This window comes from Melanerpes formicivorus, unplaced genomic scaffold, assembly GCF_026170545.1.
Source record: "Melanerpes formicivorus ecotype bairdi unplaced genomic scaffold, bMelFor1.0.p_v2 SCAF_15, whole genome shotgun sequence".
Taxonomy (NCBI): Eukaryota; Metazoa; Chordata; class Aves; order Piciformes; family Picidae; genus Melanerpes; species Melanerpes formicivorus.
In genome coordinates, this window is record NW_027142367.1 from 11,460,830 (window position 1) to 11,476,202 (window position 15,373).

The 15,373-nt window shown below is 42.4% G+C and overlaps 1 protein-coding gene across 3 annotated transcripts in view; it reads right to left on the minus strand.

Moving 5' to 3' along the window:
- PIEZO2 (piezo type mechanosensitive ion channel component 2) overlaps positions 1–15,373 on the minus strand; it is a 381,856-nt gene that overhangs the window by 124,107 nt on the left and 242,376 nt on the right. For all 3 annotated transcript variants that reach the window (XM_068147620.1, XM_068147619.1, XM_068147621.1), the window contains exon 8: positions 4,096–4,258. In XM_068147620.1, coding sequence (XP_068003721.1) covers positions 4,096–4,258 — 163 coding nt within the window. The remainder of the gene's footprint in view (positions 1–4,095; positions 4,259–15,373) is intronic.

Here is a 15,373-nt window from a genome sequence, read left to right on the forward strand (position 1 = left end):
CAGTGAAAGCTGAAATACAATTATTTCTGGGGTTAAACAATTGAGAACAGAGTCTACCAGGAGAAAGCTAGGAAAAGAAAGAAAAATTCCTGATCTATGGCACCTCTAAAGGAAAACCAGAATGCTTAGAGACAAAAACAGACCATAAAGAGGAAGTGTTTAAAATGTGGTGACTCTTGCAAATCTCAGCCCCTCTTTCTAATGACAAATACTTGCAGCACTACATCCTGTGCATACAAAAAATAAAAGGAAAAAGAATTAACGTATGCTCTCTTTTTTAAGTGTCCATTTATCTTTGGAGGGAAGCATCATGCTTCTGGCATCTGAAGTGCCCAAACTTCCTATTGCCTCTCATGTAGCCATGGGTTTGTGAGACACCAGCTCCTCTTAAATTAATGTAATAGTTACTCGAGTTCAATTGCTTAGAAAGCATCTCTGATTTGACTTGTTTCCAATTCTCAGAGGCCGATTGTAGTGTCTTATGGGAATATTCATCTCAGACAACACAAGTGCAGGCAAGTCCACTCTAGTTCCTTTCTAGTCCCTGGAGGTACTTGCAGGATCCCTTCTCTCTCAAGGCAAATAAGCTCATTTTTCATCACTGAACAAGTACAGTAACAAACTTCAGAGTGCTGAAAAGTGGATGAAAACAACCTGGGTACTGGAAATGAATTCCCAGAAATGCTAAGATCACACAGCTCCCACTAACTGCATCTCACATACATTGACTCCTCTGTGAGTAGTTCTCATGATTTTACTATGAAGTTTGTGAGATGTGAAGTTATAGTTACAGCCTCAGTGCTAAAATTACATCTGAAAAATACAAAAAAGAAAAAAAAAAGAAACGGGAAAAAAAGGAAAAAACAAAGCAAAAAAAAAAAGGGGGGAAAAAGAAACAAAGAAAAAAATGGGAAAAAAAGGAAAAAACAAAGCAAAAAAAAAAGGGGGGAAAAAGAAACAAAGAAAAAAATGGGAAAAAAAAGGAAAAAACAAAGCAAAAAAGGAAAAAATATTTTAAAAAGGGGGAAAAAAGAGGAATAAAAAGTAGAAAAAAGAGCAAAAAGATAAAAGGAGAAAAGAGAGGGAAAAAACCCCAAAAAAAAACCAAAAAGGAAAAAAGAGAAAAATTAGAGAGATAAAAGGGAAAAGAGGAAAAAAAAAGGCAAAGAAAAAAGAAAATAAAAGAAGAAAATAGGACAAGACAGAAAAAAAAAGAGAAAAAAGGTTAAAGAAAAAAAAAGAGAAATGGAAAAAAAAGAAAAAGAGGGAAACCCCCAAAATAACCCAATGCCAGAGAGCAGCAGAACACAATATTGTGACTTCAGAAAACCTTTCTGGAAACTTAAGACACAATTATATCTGCTGGTTTTATAACATAGTTTTAACATAATCGGTTTAATAACTCAAGCTGACAGTTCTGGCAGCATTCATCTTTTACTCTGAAGCCCAACATATGTAACCCCCAAATATCAGATATCTTAGTGCATTTTTTCAATGTTAAATTGTTACATTACCCATTCTAGGCAGAAACACCCTTAAAATAAGGAAAGCCCCAGCGTTTTGGAACATCTGGAATGTGACCAGAGAAGGGCCACAGGGATGAGCGGAGAGCAGGAGCACTTCTCCTGTGAGGACAGACTGAGAAAGTTGGGGTTGTTCAGTCTGGAGAAGAGAAGGCTCCAAGGAGACCTTGTTGTGGCCTTGCAGTATCTGAAGGGAGCTTACAAGAAAGCTGGTGAGGGACTGTTTAGGGTGTCAGGCAGTGATAGGACAAGGAGGAATAGAGCAAAACTGGAAGTGGGCAGATTCTGATTGGCTGTTAGGAAGAAGTTCTTCACCATGAAGGTGGTGAGACACTGCAATATGTTGCCCAAAGAGGTGGTAGAAGCCTCATCCCTGGAGGTTTTTAAGGCCAGGCTGGATGTGGCTATGAGCAATGTGATCTAGTGTGAGGTGCCCCTGCCCATGGCAAGGGGTTTGGAACTAGATGGTCCTCGAGGTCCCTTCCAACCCTGACAGTTCTATGATTCCATGATTTTGACTTGCTGCTATGAACTTCACCAATTCACAGCTCATCCATGATTCTTTTCATTGTGGTTTACAGCACTGCTAAATCTGAACTCTAAAACTCAACATCAAGCCTCAGAGCACCAGGAGATGAAAATTAATACCATTTAGGATCATCCTTTGTATAGTTCCAGTTTCTAAGCTTTTAAAATATTTTAAAATATATATCAGAGGATCACAGAATCCCAGGATGTTAGGGGTTGGAGAGGACCTCTGGAGATCATTGAGTCCAACCCCCCTGCCAAAACAGGACCATAGGATCTAGTGCAGGAACACTCTCTCTGCTGAGAGAGCTGGCAGATGAGCTGGCCAAGCCACTCTCCATCATTTTTCAGCAGTCCTGGCTCACTGGAGAGGTCCCAGAGGACTGGAAGCTGGCCAACGTGGTGCCCATCCATAAGAAGGGCCGGTTGGACGAGCCAGGGAATTACAGGCCTGTCAGCCTGACCTCAGTGCCAGGCAAGATCATGGAACAGGTCATCCTGAGTGCAATAACACAACACTTACAGGATGGCCAAGGGATCAGGCCTAGCCATCATGGATTTAGGAAGGACAGGTCCTGCCTGACCAACCTGACCTCCTTCTATGATCAGGTGACCCGTCTGGTGGATGTGGGGAGGCCTGTGGATGTAGTCTACCTGGACCTCAGCAAGGCCTTTGACATCGTCCCCCATAGCAAACTCCTGGCCAAGCTGTCAGCCCATGGCATGGATGGGAGCACACTGCGATGGGTTAGGAACTGGCTGGATGGCCGAGCCCAGAGAGTGGTGGTGAATGGTGCCACATCCAGCTGGCAGCCAGTCACTAGTGGTGTGCCCCAAGGATCAGTGCTGGGCCCTGTGCTCTTTAACATCTTGGAGCTTAAACTGGCCTCTACTGTGAAGGACAACAAAAAGTCCTTCTATAAATACATTAAGAGCAACAAAGTTGGTGAGGGGTTTGGAACACAAGCCCTATGAGGAGAGACTGAGGGAGCTGGGGTTGCTCAGCCTGAAGAAGAGGAGACTCAGGGGTGACCTTATCACTCTCTACAACTACCTGAAGGGAGGTTGTAGACAGGCGGATGATGGTCTCTTCTCCCAGGCAGCCAGTACCAGAACAAGAGGACACAGTCTCAGGCTGCGCCAGGGGAGGTTCAGGTTGGATGTTAGGAAGAAGTTCTATACAGAAAGAGTGATTGCGCTATGGAATGGGCTGCCTGGGGAGGTGGTGGAGTTGCCGTCATTGAAGGTGTTCAGGAGGAGACTGGATGGGGTGCTTGGTGCCATGGGTTAGCTGTTTGGGTGGGTTGGATTGGTTGATGGGTTGGACGCGATGATCTTGAAGGTCTCTTCCAACCTGGTTTGGTTTATTCTAATAAAGGTTCTAAAGGTTTATCCACAACCTCTCTGGAGAGCCTATTCCAGTGCACTGTGACCCTCTCAAACCAGATGTAAAAAAATTACTTTTTGTCTCTTGCACTTAAATGAAAACTGGGATTTTCACTCAGGCAGAGATTCAAAAGGAAAGGTTTTAAGAAAAAGTTTTTTCTGTCTGTGATAAAATTGCATATCTCTGTCTTGCCTTGTAGTATCCTGTGCCTGTATCTGACTTCAGTCCTGCTAGACAAACCCTGTCAATTCAGTAGTACCTACACTACTTCATATCAATACTGGCTTTCCAAATCAGAGTAAACACTAATGCTCTGCCATTGCATTCATTACATTAACAGTCCTGATCTTAAGAGGTATAACTACATAGCCCCTGCAAGATCATTTTCCTGAAGCTCTGTCATGGGTTGAGTTGAATCTGCTGCTGTTATTCACACTACGCTGCAGTCATGCTAGCTTCAAAAAGTGAAAGTACTGGTGGGAGTGAGTATTATGGGATAAACCATCACAAGATCTGAATTCAAGGTACCAGCTTGCACTTGCTGTCTATATCCTCTAACTTTCCCAAATGTTTGCATCTCTGTTAGGAAGGATCTGCACTGCCCAGTCTCACAGTCATTAGCCATTAGTGCTAAAGAAGAGAAGGGGGGACTCTTACAATGGGCTCCTGCAGCCAGAGACGGATGAGAGTTGCGAGGGTGTAGTACATCACCAGCAGTAAGATTGGATTGGCATGATGATACCAATGCAGCTCCTGATTCTTGATGATCATCCAAGTGCTTGAGCAGTTTGTCTGAGTAAGAGAAGTGACACCAAACAACCTGTGGATATAAAAAACAACAACAACAACAACAAAACACAAAAAGAATAAACACCAAATCTCACAATGTTAAAATCATTTTTGGGAGTAATTCTTATTTGCCTATAATACCAGCTGCTTTGTTCAAAACCAGTCATCAAAAATGCAGTGAATATGCTAATTCCACATATTTAGTGAAAATGAATGTTTTATTCACTTGATGTCCAACATAAAAAGAAAACAGAAATATGAGTATATTATTACATCTACCACCTCCAGCATGGAACCTTTTATATGAGGGAAGTCATTGTGCCCCTGTACTCTGCATTGGTTAGGCCACACCTTGAGTACTGTGTCCAGTTCTGGGCCCCTCAGTTTAAGAAGGACATTGAAACACTTGAATCTGTCCAGAGAAGGGCAACAAGGCTGGGGAGAGGCCTTGAACACAAGCCCTGTGAGGAGAGGCTGAGGGAGCTGGGATTGTTTAGCCTGGAGAAGAGGAGGCTCAGGGGGGACCTCATTGCCCTCTACAACTACCTGAAAAGTGGTTGTAGCCGGGAAGGGGTTAGTCTCTTCTCCCAGGCAACCAGCACCAGAACAAGGGGACACAGTCTCAAGCTGTGCCAGGGGAGGTTGAGACTCGAGGTGAGGAGGAAGTTCTTCACCAAGCGAGTCGTTTGTCATTGGAATGTGCTGCCCAGGGAGGTGGTGGAGTCACCATCCCTGGAGGCATTCAAGAGGAGACTGGACGTGGCACTTGGTGCCATGGTCTAGTCATGGGGTCTGTGTTGATAGGTTGAACTCGATGATCCTCGAGGTCTCTTCCAACCTTAGTTATACTGTGATACTGTGGAGTTGGGGTTGTTCAGCCTGGAAAAGAGAAGGCTCCAGGAAAACCTAATAATGGCCTTCCAGTACCTGAAGGGGGCCTACAAGAAGGGTGGAGAGGGACTGTTTACAAAAGCCTGCAGGGATAGGATGTGGGGCAATAGTTAGAAATTAGAGAAGAGTAGATTTAAAATGCATGTCAGGAACAAGTTCTTTGCCATGAGGGTGGTGGAACACTGGAACAGGGTGCCCAAGGAGCTAGCTAAGTCCCCACCCCTGCAGATATTCAAGGTCAGGCTTCATGGGTCTCTGAGCAACCTAATCTAGGGGAGGATGTCCCAGCTTACTGGACAGGAGTTGGCCTAGATGACCTTTGGAGGTCCCTTCCAACCCAAACTATTCTGTGATTCTGTGGTTCTAAATAAATGACCTGTACCCTGTTGGAATGTTTTATTCACTTGATTTCCAACATTTAAAAACCAACAAACACACAAACAAACAAAAATTCCCCAAACCCCACAATCCAACAATCAAGAGTATATAATATTATTGCACCTACCACCTCCATGAAACCTTTACATGCCCTGCACCCTGTAGGCTCAGAGCTACAGAAAAGGGGCAGGAAAAATGCCTGGCTGCAAGGCCGTTTGGCAAATCACAGCAACGTGACGTTTCAGAGTGATTTAGTGAACTGACACACAACACCATTCCACTCACTCTGCCAGGACAGAGCTGTAAAGAACATCTCCTCACCACACTGAACAGCTTACTGATTTTTATATTTTATTTTTAGAAAGCTAATAATCTTACTAAATTGCTAATTATGCAAATATTTATACACATACAGAGTTCCACGGAATCGATAGCTGTTGTGGATAGAAAACATACCTAAAGACAATTGTTCTGCATGATCTGAGAAAAAAAATAAAGCAGAAAAAAATCAATTCCCTAATCAGTATTAATATAGTCACAGTATTAATATCAATGACATGAGATGTTTGACTGTTATTGACTATTGACTTGGGGCTGTTCAGTCTGGAGAAGAGAAGGTTCCGAGGTGACCTAATTGTGGCCTTCCAGTATCTGAAGGGGGCCTACAGGAAGGCTGGGGAAGGACTTCTCAGGATCTCAGGTAGTGATAGGACTAGGGGGAATGGAATGAAGCTGCAGGTGGGGAGATTCAGGCTGGATGTGAGGAGGAGGTTCTTCCCCATGAGAGTGGTGAAACCCTGGAATGGGTTGTCCAGGGAGGTGGTTGAGGCCCCATCCCTGGAGGTGTTTAAGCCCAGGCTGGATGAGGCTCTGGCCAGCCTGATCTAGTGTGGGGTGTCCCTGCCCATGGCAGGGGGGTTGGAACTAGATGATCCTTGTGGTCCCTTCCAACTCTGACTGATACTATGATACTGTGATACTATTAACGGAAAAAAATGGGATCTTCCAATATTTCCACCAAGTAAGAAACTTTTGTTGGAGGGAAACACTTAAGAACACACACAAAGAAATTCTCAACATTTTAAATTTAAGATGTTGGAGGAAAACACTTAAGAACACATACACCAAAAAAAAATCCTCAACATTTTAAACATAAGATGTTAGTAGGAAATCGTAATTAATCTGCCTTTTTATTCACTGTAAAATGTTTTGCAGAGTTCCAAAGGCAGGACATAGAATCAGCAGTACCATATGTCAGTTGATTGGCTATAAACAGTTTTGCTCTGTTGACAAAGATTTCTCTTCCATAGGAGCATCAGTTTTCATTTTTACAAGAAACAGGCTTGATTCTGAGAGACATTCGAGGAGAAACATTAGTTGATAGAACAAAAAAAATCCCAAACTATTGCGACTCTGAAAAAGTAAGACAAATAATGATGTTGGACTAGATGACCTTTAATGATCCTTTCCAACCCAAACCACTCTATGATTCTGTGGCATTTAAAAACAATAAACTAAAAATGTTTTTGGTTGGTTTTTTTTTTTTTCTGCTGAGGGATTTAATTGTAAATAGTAAATGTCTAACAGATTCCTTCCTTTACCTCTCCAGATCCAACACAGAATCATAGGTTTGTTTTGGCTGGAAAAGATTTTCAAGATCATTGAGTCCAACCATTATCTAACTCGACCAAAGTCTGGTGCTAAACCCCGTCCCTCAGCACCACATCTCTGCCTCTTTTAAACACCTCCAGGGATAGAGTTTCAACCCCTTCCCTGGGGAGCCTGCTCCAGTGTTGGAGAACCCTTTCTTCAATAAAATTTCTTCTAATATCCAATCTAAACCTTGCCTGGCGCAACTTGAGGCCTTTTCTCTCATCCTAGATGAGAGATTGCCCTAATGTGGAAGAATGAATGAACACAAAGAATGAGACTCAACAGAGATGCGCTCCCTGAAACCTGCCCTTTGGATGCTGTAAAGTGAAATGAATACAGAAAAGGAGGGGTTATACCTGTTCATTCACTGGGGGGTTATGGATTGTGTATACCACCTTTCACTGCCAGAACCAGGGCTCTACAGCATTTTATTAAACAATTTATCAGCACTAACTTCTCATTCTGATTGTCAACACGAGCCAAAGACAATAAACTTTAAGACTTCTAAGAGGTTTTGGGTGGATCCAAGGTTGGAAAGTAAAACAAAAAGAAAGAAAAAAATCCTGCATTTGAAACACATTGATGTAACTTCAAGAAACTGACAGAGCTGTGTTTGGAGCTGACCCAGGTTCAAACTCCCATAGCATCCAAGCACATTCAGAGCTGGTGTTACAGTTTGGCTCTCTCTGACTGCAATTGACACTGTGTTGTATTCTGCTCATACTTCTATCAGCATAGGGGAACATCTTGTTTTGTTTGCTTTCCTCTCTGCCAACTGACCTGTAATTTTCTGCCCATTGATGATTAGGGCTCTTGAGTTCCTTTTAGTTTCATCTCCTACTTCTATTTCACAATATGTCTCTCTATCTCTGGCGCTCATGTTAAGCTTTCCTATGGAAGCCCAGTACAAAGCCCCCTATTTCTGTTCCATACAAATAACAGAATCATGGTGAAATTCGACTCTTGCTGAAGTTGAGAGGTCTTTCCATTGACAGTGAGTAATGAATATTTCCTGCAGAAATGAGGGAAAGTTCCTGAAGGTCCTTATACCCTTTTGCCAAGCAGATCTGATCTTCCTATCACATATTCCATTCCTATATGTTTTGCAATAGAATTATAATGTCACAAAAAATCACATTTCACTTTTATCTCTAGTGAAAAAAAAAACTCCAAACCCAAACCAACATTCCACATAATCCTACCAGTAAGGAAATTCTATTATGTTTCACATGAATTCTCATTCTTTGAGTTTCATATGCTTCCTTCAAATTTTCCATATGTTTTACTGTTGGACTTACTTCCACTCCCTTCTGGTCCTGCATTCACCAAATAGATCTAAGTTATGATGTATCACTCCCCTCTTAGTTGCCACCTGAGCAGCACTGCACTTACTTGATTCATTTCACTTTGTCTCATCAGTCATGAATCTAGAGGAGCTGTTCCTCATTTCTGAATTCTCCTTGAGTTTTGAGACTTAGTCACAAAGGTACTCAACACAGCATTCCCCATCTATGAAATTCAAAATGCACAGCTTGGGAATGATCACTCCATCTGTTCTGGCCTCAAATAAGGATCCAAGTTGCTCCTCATTCAATATTTATGCTTTGTCATTATCGTCAGTGAGAAATGCTGGTGCAGAGCATTTTTCAGAGGCTCAGAGTCACCTTCTCTTACTCAAAGCTTTTAAAGGCACAGGAATGAAACATACAAGCATTTACAGTAAGCAACCTGTATTAGGGCATTATTTAGTTCTGCATACTCCAGTCCACAAAGATCTCTTTATGTTCTGATTGCAATCACCTGTATTGGTGATCAACTCTGATCTCAGAATTGCAGAAGTATTTTGGTTGGAAAAGAAGTTTAAGATCATTGAGTCCAACCATTAGCTCTCTACCAAATCTGGTGCTAAACCATGTCTCTCAGCACTACATCTCTGTATCTTTCAAACACCTCCAGGGACAGGGACTCAACCACCTCCCTGGGTAGCCTGTTCCAGTGTTTGAGAACCCTTTCAGTGAAAAAAGTTTCTTCTAATATACAACCTACACCTCCCATGGTGAAACTTGAGGCCATTTCCTCTTGCCCTATTATTTTCTACTAGGGTGAAGGTACCAACACCCATCTCACAACCTCCTTTCAGGGAGTTGCAGAGAATGAGGTGGTCTTCCCCTCAGCCTTCTCTTCTCCAGACTAAACAGCCACAGTTCCCTCAGCTGCTCCTCAGAAGACCTGTCCTCTAGACCTTCACCAGCTTCACTGGCCTTCTTAGTGTGCCTTTGTCTTAGCCAACATACATATATGCCATCAATGAAGTCATAGTGAGTCCTAAGTGGAGCAGGTCCAAAGGAGGGCCACCAAAACAATCAGAGGGCTGGAGCACCTCCCCTATGGAGACAGGCTGAAAGAATTAGGGCTGCTCATCCTGGAGAGGAGAAAACTCTAAGGAGAAGTTATAGCTGCATTTCAATGTCTGAAGTGGGCCTACGGTAAGGCTGGGGAAGGACTGTTAAGAAAGGTTTGTAGTGATAGGATGAGGGACAATGGTTTGAAACTGGAACAGGCTGGACACAAGGAGGATGTTCTCTACAATAACAGTGATAAAATACTGGAACAGGTTGCCCGAGGATGTTGTTCAGGCCTTGCCCCAGGAGACATTCACGATCAGGCTCAACGCAGCCCTGGGCAGCCTGATCTAGTTGGAGGTGTCCCTGCTCACTACAGTGGAGTTGGACATGATGACCTTTGAGGGTCCCTTCCAGCCCAATGCAACCCATGAATCTGTGAAACCAGATGCCAAATAAGAGAAGTATGGGTATAGAAGATAAATAAATACTGAGAGACCCTTTACTAACAGAAATATTTTGCTTTTCACAAGACTGAACACAAAATCAAAACCAACTGGAGGTTTGCAAGATGCAATGGATTTATCTTATTCTTGTGAAGAAGCAAAATTCTTTTACAAAATCCTCATCAACATTTTGAAAAATGAATTTCATGGAAAAAAAAAAAAAAAAAACAAAACATAGCAGAAATACTTTGGGGGGGAAAAAAGGTAGAAATCTAAAACAGCCTGAGAGGAATGTGAATTTCTGACTGAGGAATGCTCTGAAACAACAGAGTGAAAAGCACTTCTAAAATAAAGGTCGTAGCTCTGCGTCCAGTTCCTACTCTATAAACTTGCTTTTTCAGCAAATTTAGAATGGAATGGAATGGAATGGAATGGAATGGAATGGAACGGAACGGAATAGAATAGAATAGAATAGAATAGACCAGACCAGGTTGGAAGAGACCTTCAAGATCATTGCGTCCAACCCTTCAACCAATCCAACCCACCTAAATAACTAACCCATGGCACCAAGCACCCCATCAAGTCTCCTCCTGAAAACCTCCCCAGGCAGCCCATTCCAATGGGCAATCACTCTGTATAGAACTTCTTCCTAACATCCAGCCTAAACCTCCCCTGGCACAGCCTGAGACTGTGTCCTCTTGTTCTGGTACTGGCTGCCTGGGAGAAGAGACCATCATCCGCCTGTCTACAACCTCCCTTCAGGTAGTTGTAGAGAGTAATTTCCTGCATAACCTGCAAATCACTTTTCTGGGAGATGCACTTTCATCTTTTGTGTGTCTCTAATAAAAGTTCTAAGCTGAAATTAAAAAAAAAGCAATAAAAAAATCCCCCTTTTACACTGCTGCAGCAATGAAACTCAGAAGAACAATTTCAATTCTAACTGAAAACAGACAACAAGTTCCTGGTGTACCAACAGATATTTGACCTAGGGAACTGCAGGAGTACCACATTCTGCTAGTGCACTATGGATATTGGAGAACTTCTCCAGCATGTATTATTTAATTACTGCATTAATAAAGTACTAGTAATTAGTCATGGTATTTAAAATGAACAAAAAATGGCTACAAATCATCCACAACAATAAGAACAAATCTGTCTCATGCACAGAATGTTCAAACACAGTAATTACACATCTGTTTGGGCTGTGAATGCTGTCTCCAGTCAAAACGATCTGGAACATTCCTCGTTGTAAAAATATATTTGTTAGCTCAGATCCTGCATGTATTGATGTTTCAGAATTGATTTCAGACCAGGATCTGCCTCATAATTTCCAGGGCCAGGAAGGGAAGTAATAACTCTGACTTCCTGCACGATGTTGGACACATAAGAATTCTTACATTGGACAAATAACTTGTGGTTGGATTATAGTTTGTAGTTTAGAAAGGCATCCAATCTTGGTTTCAAGCTGATAGCAACTGATAGGAACAGTGTGGCCAGCAGGAGCAGGGAGGTCATTCTGCCCCTGTACACTGCACTGGTTAGGCCACACCTCGAGTACTGTGTCCAGTTCTGGGCCCCTCAGTTTAGGAAGGAGGTTGACTTGCTGGAATGAGTCCAGAGAAGAGCAACAAAGTTGGTGAGGGGTTTGGAGCACAAGCCCTATGAGGAAAGACTGAGGGAGCTGGGGTTGCTCAGCCTAAAGAAGAGGAGACTTAGGGGTGACCTTATCACTCTCTACAACTACCTGAAGGGAGGTTGTAGACAGGCAGATGTTGGTCTCTTCTCCCAGGCAGCCAGTACCAGAACAAGAGGACACAGTCTCAGGCTGCGCCAGGGGAGGTTCAGGTTGGATGTTAGGAAGAAGTTCTATACAGAGAGAGTGATTGCCCATTGGAATGGGCTGCCTGGGGAGGTGGTGGAGTCGCCGTCATTGGAGGTGTTCAGGAGGAGACTTGATGGGGTGCTTGGTGCCATGGGTTAGCTGTTTGGATGGGTTGGATTGGTTGATGGGTTGGACACGATGATCTTGAAGGTCTCTTCCAACCTGGTTTGGTTTATTCTATTCTAAACAAAGGTTTATTCTATTCTATTCTACTGTCTCCTCGTACTCTACCATATTCAGTTTCTGTAACAGTTTTGTCTAGATGAGATTTCCACTTGCCGCATCTTCCTACAACTGTGTGTATTACTTCACACACCACTTTTCACTACATCACAGACCAGGTGGCATTGTCCTGCATCTTCTCTAACCTTGCATGAAGATTTCTGTTTGAAAAAGTCTGCATCAAGCCACATTAAGAGCTGCATTTGCTGATTTAGCATTTATGATTACAACCTTTTTTATTTGGCTGGGACATAGGGGATGATTATTCATAGGTTATTCACAAGAAGGGCATCTTCTTAGCAGGGCCTCTTGCAACAGGATAAGGGGTGGTGAGTTTACACTAAAAAAAAGGGAGATTTAAGCTAGATGGAAGGAAAAATTAGCTATCATGAGGGTGTTGAAACACTGGCAAAGGTTGCCCAGATAGGTAGTAGAAGCCCCATCCTTGGACATATCCCAGGTCAGGTTGGACAGGGCTCTGAGCATCCTGATCTAGTCAAAAATGCCCCTGCTCAGTGCAGGGAGGTTGGACTAGATGACCTTCAATGGTCCTTTCCAACACAAAGCATTCTATGATTCTACAATCACAGACTTCTGCTGTGCTGTGTTGGGTTTGGGGAATCCATCTTTGTGTAACTTCTGAATTTTTGGTTGGATTTTATGATCTGTCTGATTCTTTATTTCATCTGGATATCTCCTCTTGCATATTCATTTCACTCTCCTCACACAGAAGAGGTAAGGAGTGGCGCCTGCAAGTCTGGGGTAGGAGAATGGAATATCAAGACTGACTGACATTTGAATATCTGAGCCCTAAAATGGAGATGCTAGAAGTGGCCAAATGAGAGAAGAAAAGGGAAGAAGAAAAGCGAGCAAAAAGGAGGAGAGTAGGGGAGAGGAGAGAGCAGGAAAAAACAGAGAGAAACACAGCAAGAGTAAAATGGGGACAAAATTCAGCCTTTTTGTGAAGCAGGTGATAATGTGGTGGTAAGCATTGTGGTAGAACCTTCCTTTTCTGGGGGTAAGAGGGCTGATACAGAGTGAGAAAATGCAAAACTTCCATTTTTCACAGCTCAAGCCCTGATAATTGAGATTCATGGAGAAGAGTACTTCAAATACTGCAAAGGCTATGTCCCAAACTGTAAAACATTGCTTGAGGAATAAACATTTTTGTCATGTATTAACTTCAAGGAAGTGCATACTGTAATTAGAGCTGGAAATGTCCTGAGGAAAAGAGTGGAAAAGGAGTGGAAGGGATTAAAATAAATAACTAAAAATAAATTAGCTCCCCCAGAAAGTCAGGAGTCCCCTGCTCACACAGGCCATCCCCTAATGTCTCCTATACTTGGATGGCAGAGCTACACACAAGTTATGACCCATAAAATTATATCCACAAAGTCTCTTCCCAGGGAATTCTGTGAGCCATCCCACTCCCCCCAGTTCATCATTTGGCTATATACCCAAAGACATAAATGTTGTTGGAAAGGACTCAGCCAGTCCCATGGTACCTCCAGGCCCATCCTGACCTTCCAGAAAGCTGTTACTCTCCAGGACTTAGGCTGGGAATTCATGCTGGGACTAATGCTCCAGGGGACACCAAACTGACACAAATTTGTACTTAAACAGCAGAACAAGGAAAGGAAAGAGGTGAGAAAGTTGTCCAAAAAGCATAAAGCTTCCCGAAGAATTAGGGTTAAGATGAGCAGAAGGCATTCAGTTTCAACTGGCTTTTTAAGGGGGGGGAAAAAGAAGGAGAGAGAATGAATGGAGAAATTGGCATTTGTCTCTCCAAACCACGTTTAAAAGGCTCCAAATAGCTGATTAGCTGATCCTTCATGTCTTCTCAGCTCAGCAGGACAATTGTGTAGGGAGAGAGTGCACACACAAACCTCAGCCCACAGCTGGACTCAAGGTAATAAATTCATCTATTTCAGAGTGATACAACCCTTAAAAAGCACTGCAAGTATGTTTAGTGCTTAAAAGTCCTAGACCTTGCCTTGGATAATTCAAAGCTAGCTCAGTGGAACTGTGCCACATTAACAATAAGAGAAAAATTTGATTGTTTGGGTCAAGAAGGGTTCTGATCAATTTCAGCATAGTAGTTAATAACTTTTTGGGGAAAGATCTGAATGTGTGGACTACAACTGGAAGTGTTTCCCTTCAGTGTTGCTATCACAATGCTATAATGCAGCCATACACAGTGAATACAGGCTTGCTGGGTAAGTAGATCACTCTACATTTTGTTTTAATGTCATCAGGCTTCTATAGCTCTTTAGCAGGTGTCCACATACTCTTCTTTTTTTCCTACCACGTTTTGGTTTCCATAGCTTAGCTTCTACTGGATCAAAGCTTTTCTGGCAATGACAAAACCAGCCCTGGTATATCTCCCACCCTCTTCTGAACATCAGTGACTTTTCTTTTAAAGGAAAATTAATTTCAAGTGCACATCTATTACACAAGGAAAAAAAAAAAACACAATAAAAAGGTAATTTAAACCTCATGTGCTAATATCATCCAGATAATGAGGAATGAGGGAAGTCAGGAGCCATTAATCCAGGAAGCCATAGAGGAGAAAGGATAGCTTTAAGAGCTAGGAATTATATGAAAGCTTGCAAAAAAACTGTAAATACAACACAAACCTTAATTCAGGGAGAACAAAATGGCTATATAAGTAGCCACTATAAAATCACTTTGCTCTCAAGTGAATGATCAACTTTAGAACAGGATGTTAAATACTATCTGCTTTATAACCTGGTTTTATTTTTTCTCTAAAGTAACCAGATAATGGAATTTTCTCTGAGACTATGTGACTGGAAGCTGTTAAGGACTGGGCATCCATAAAAAAAACGACCAAACCTCGGATATTCAGATACTTCATATATCTGAAAGAAAGCAGCTGCCCTGAGGGCAATTTAAGTCTGAACATAAAGATTTGTGAGCTATATACCACATTTCATCCAATAATTGAACTCTGTACTGGCTTTCTATTCCACGAGCTTGTAGTATGCTTCTATTGCCTTAGAAGCAATCACTCCCCAACTGTTATTACTAAGAGTAGACATGGGTTTATTAATCCCTTGTTTACTGAGCAAAAGCCATCTTCACAAGGCTCACATAAAGAAGATTTATCCTATTGCTACACTTCCTTTCTGGATCCCCATACTGTTTCATTGCCCGTGACATCACTACAAGAAGCACACTGAGTTGTGGAGCATGTTCAGACAAGGGCAACAAAGCTGGTGAAGGGTTTAGAGCACAAGACTTGAGAGGAATGGCTCAGGGAACTGGGATTGTTCAGCCTGGAGAAGAGGCTGAGGGGAGACCTCATTGTTCTC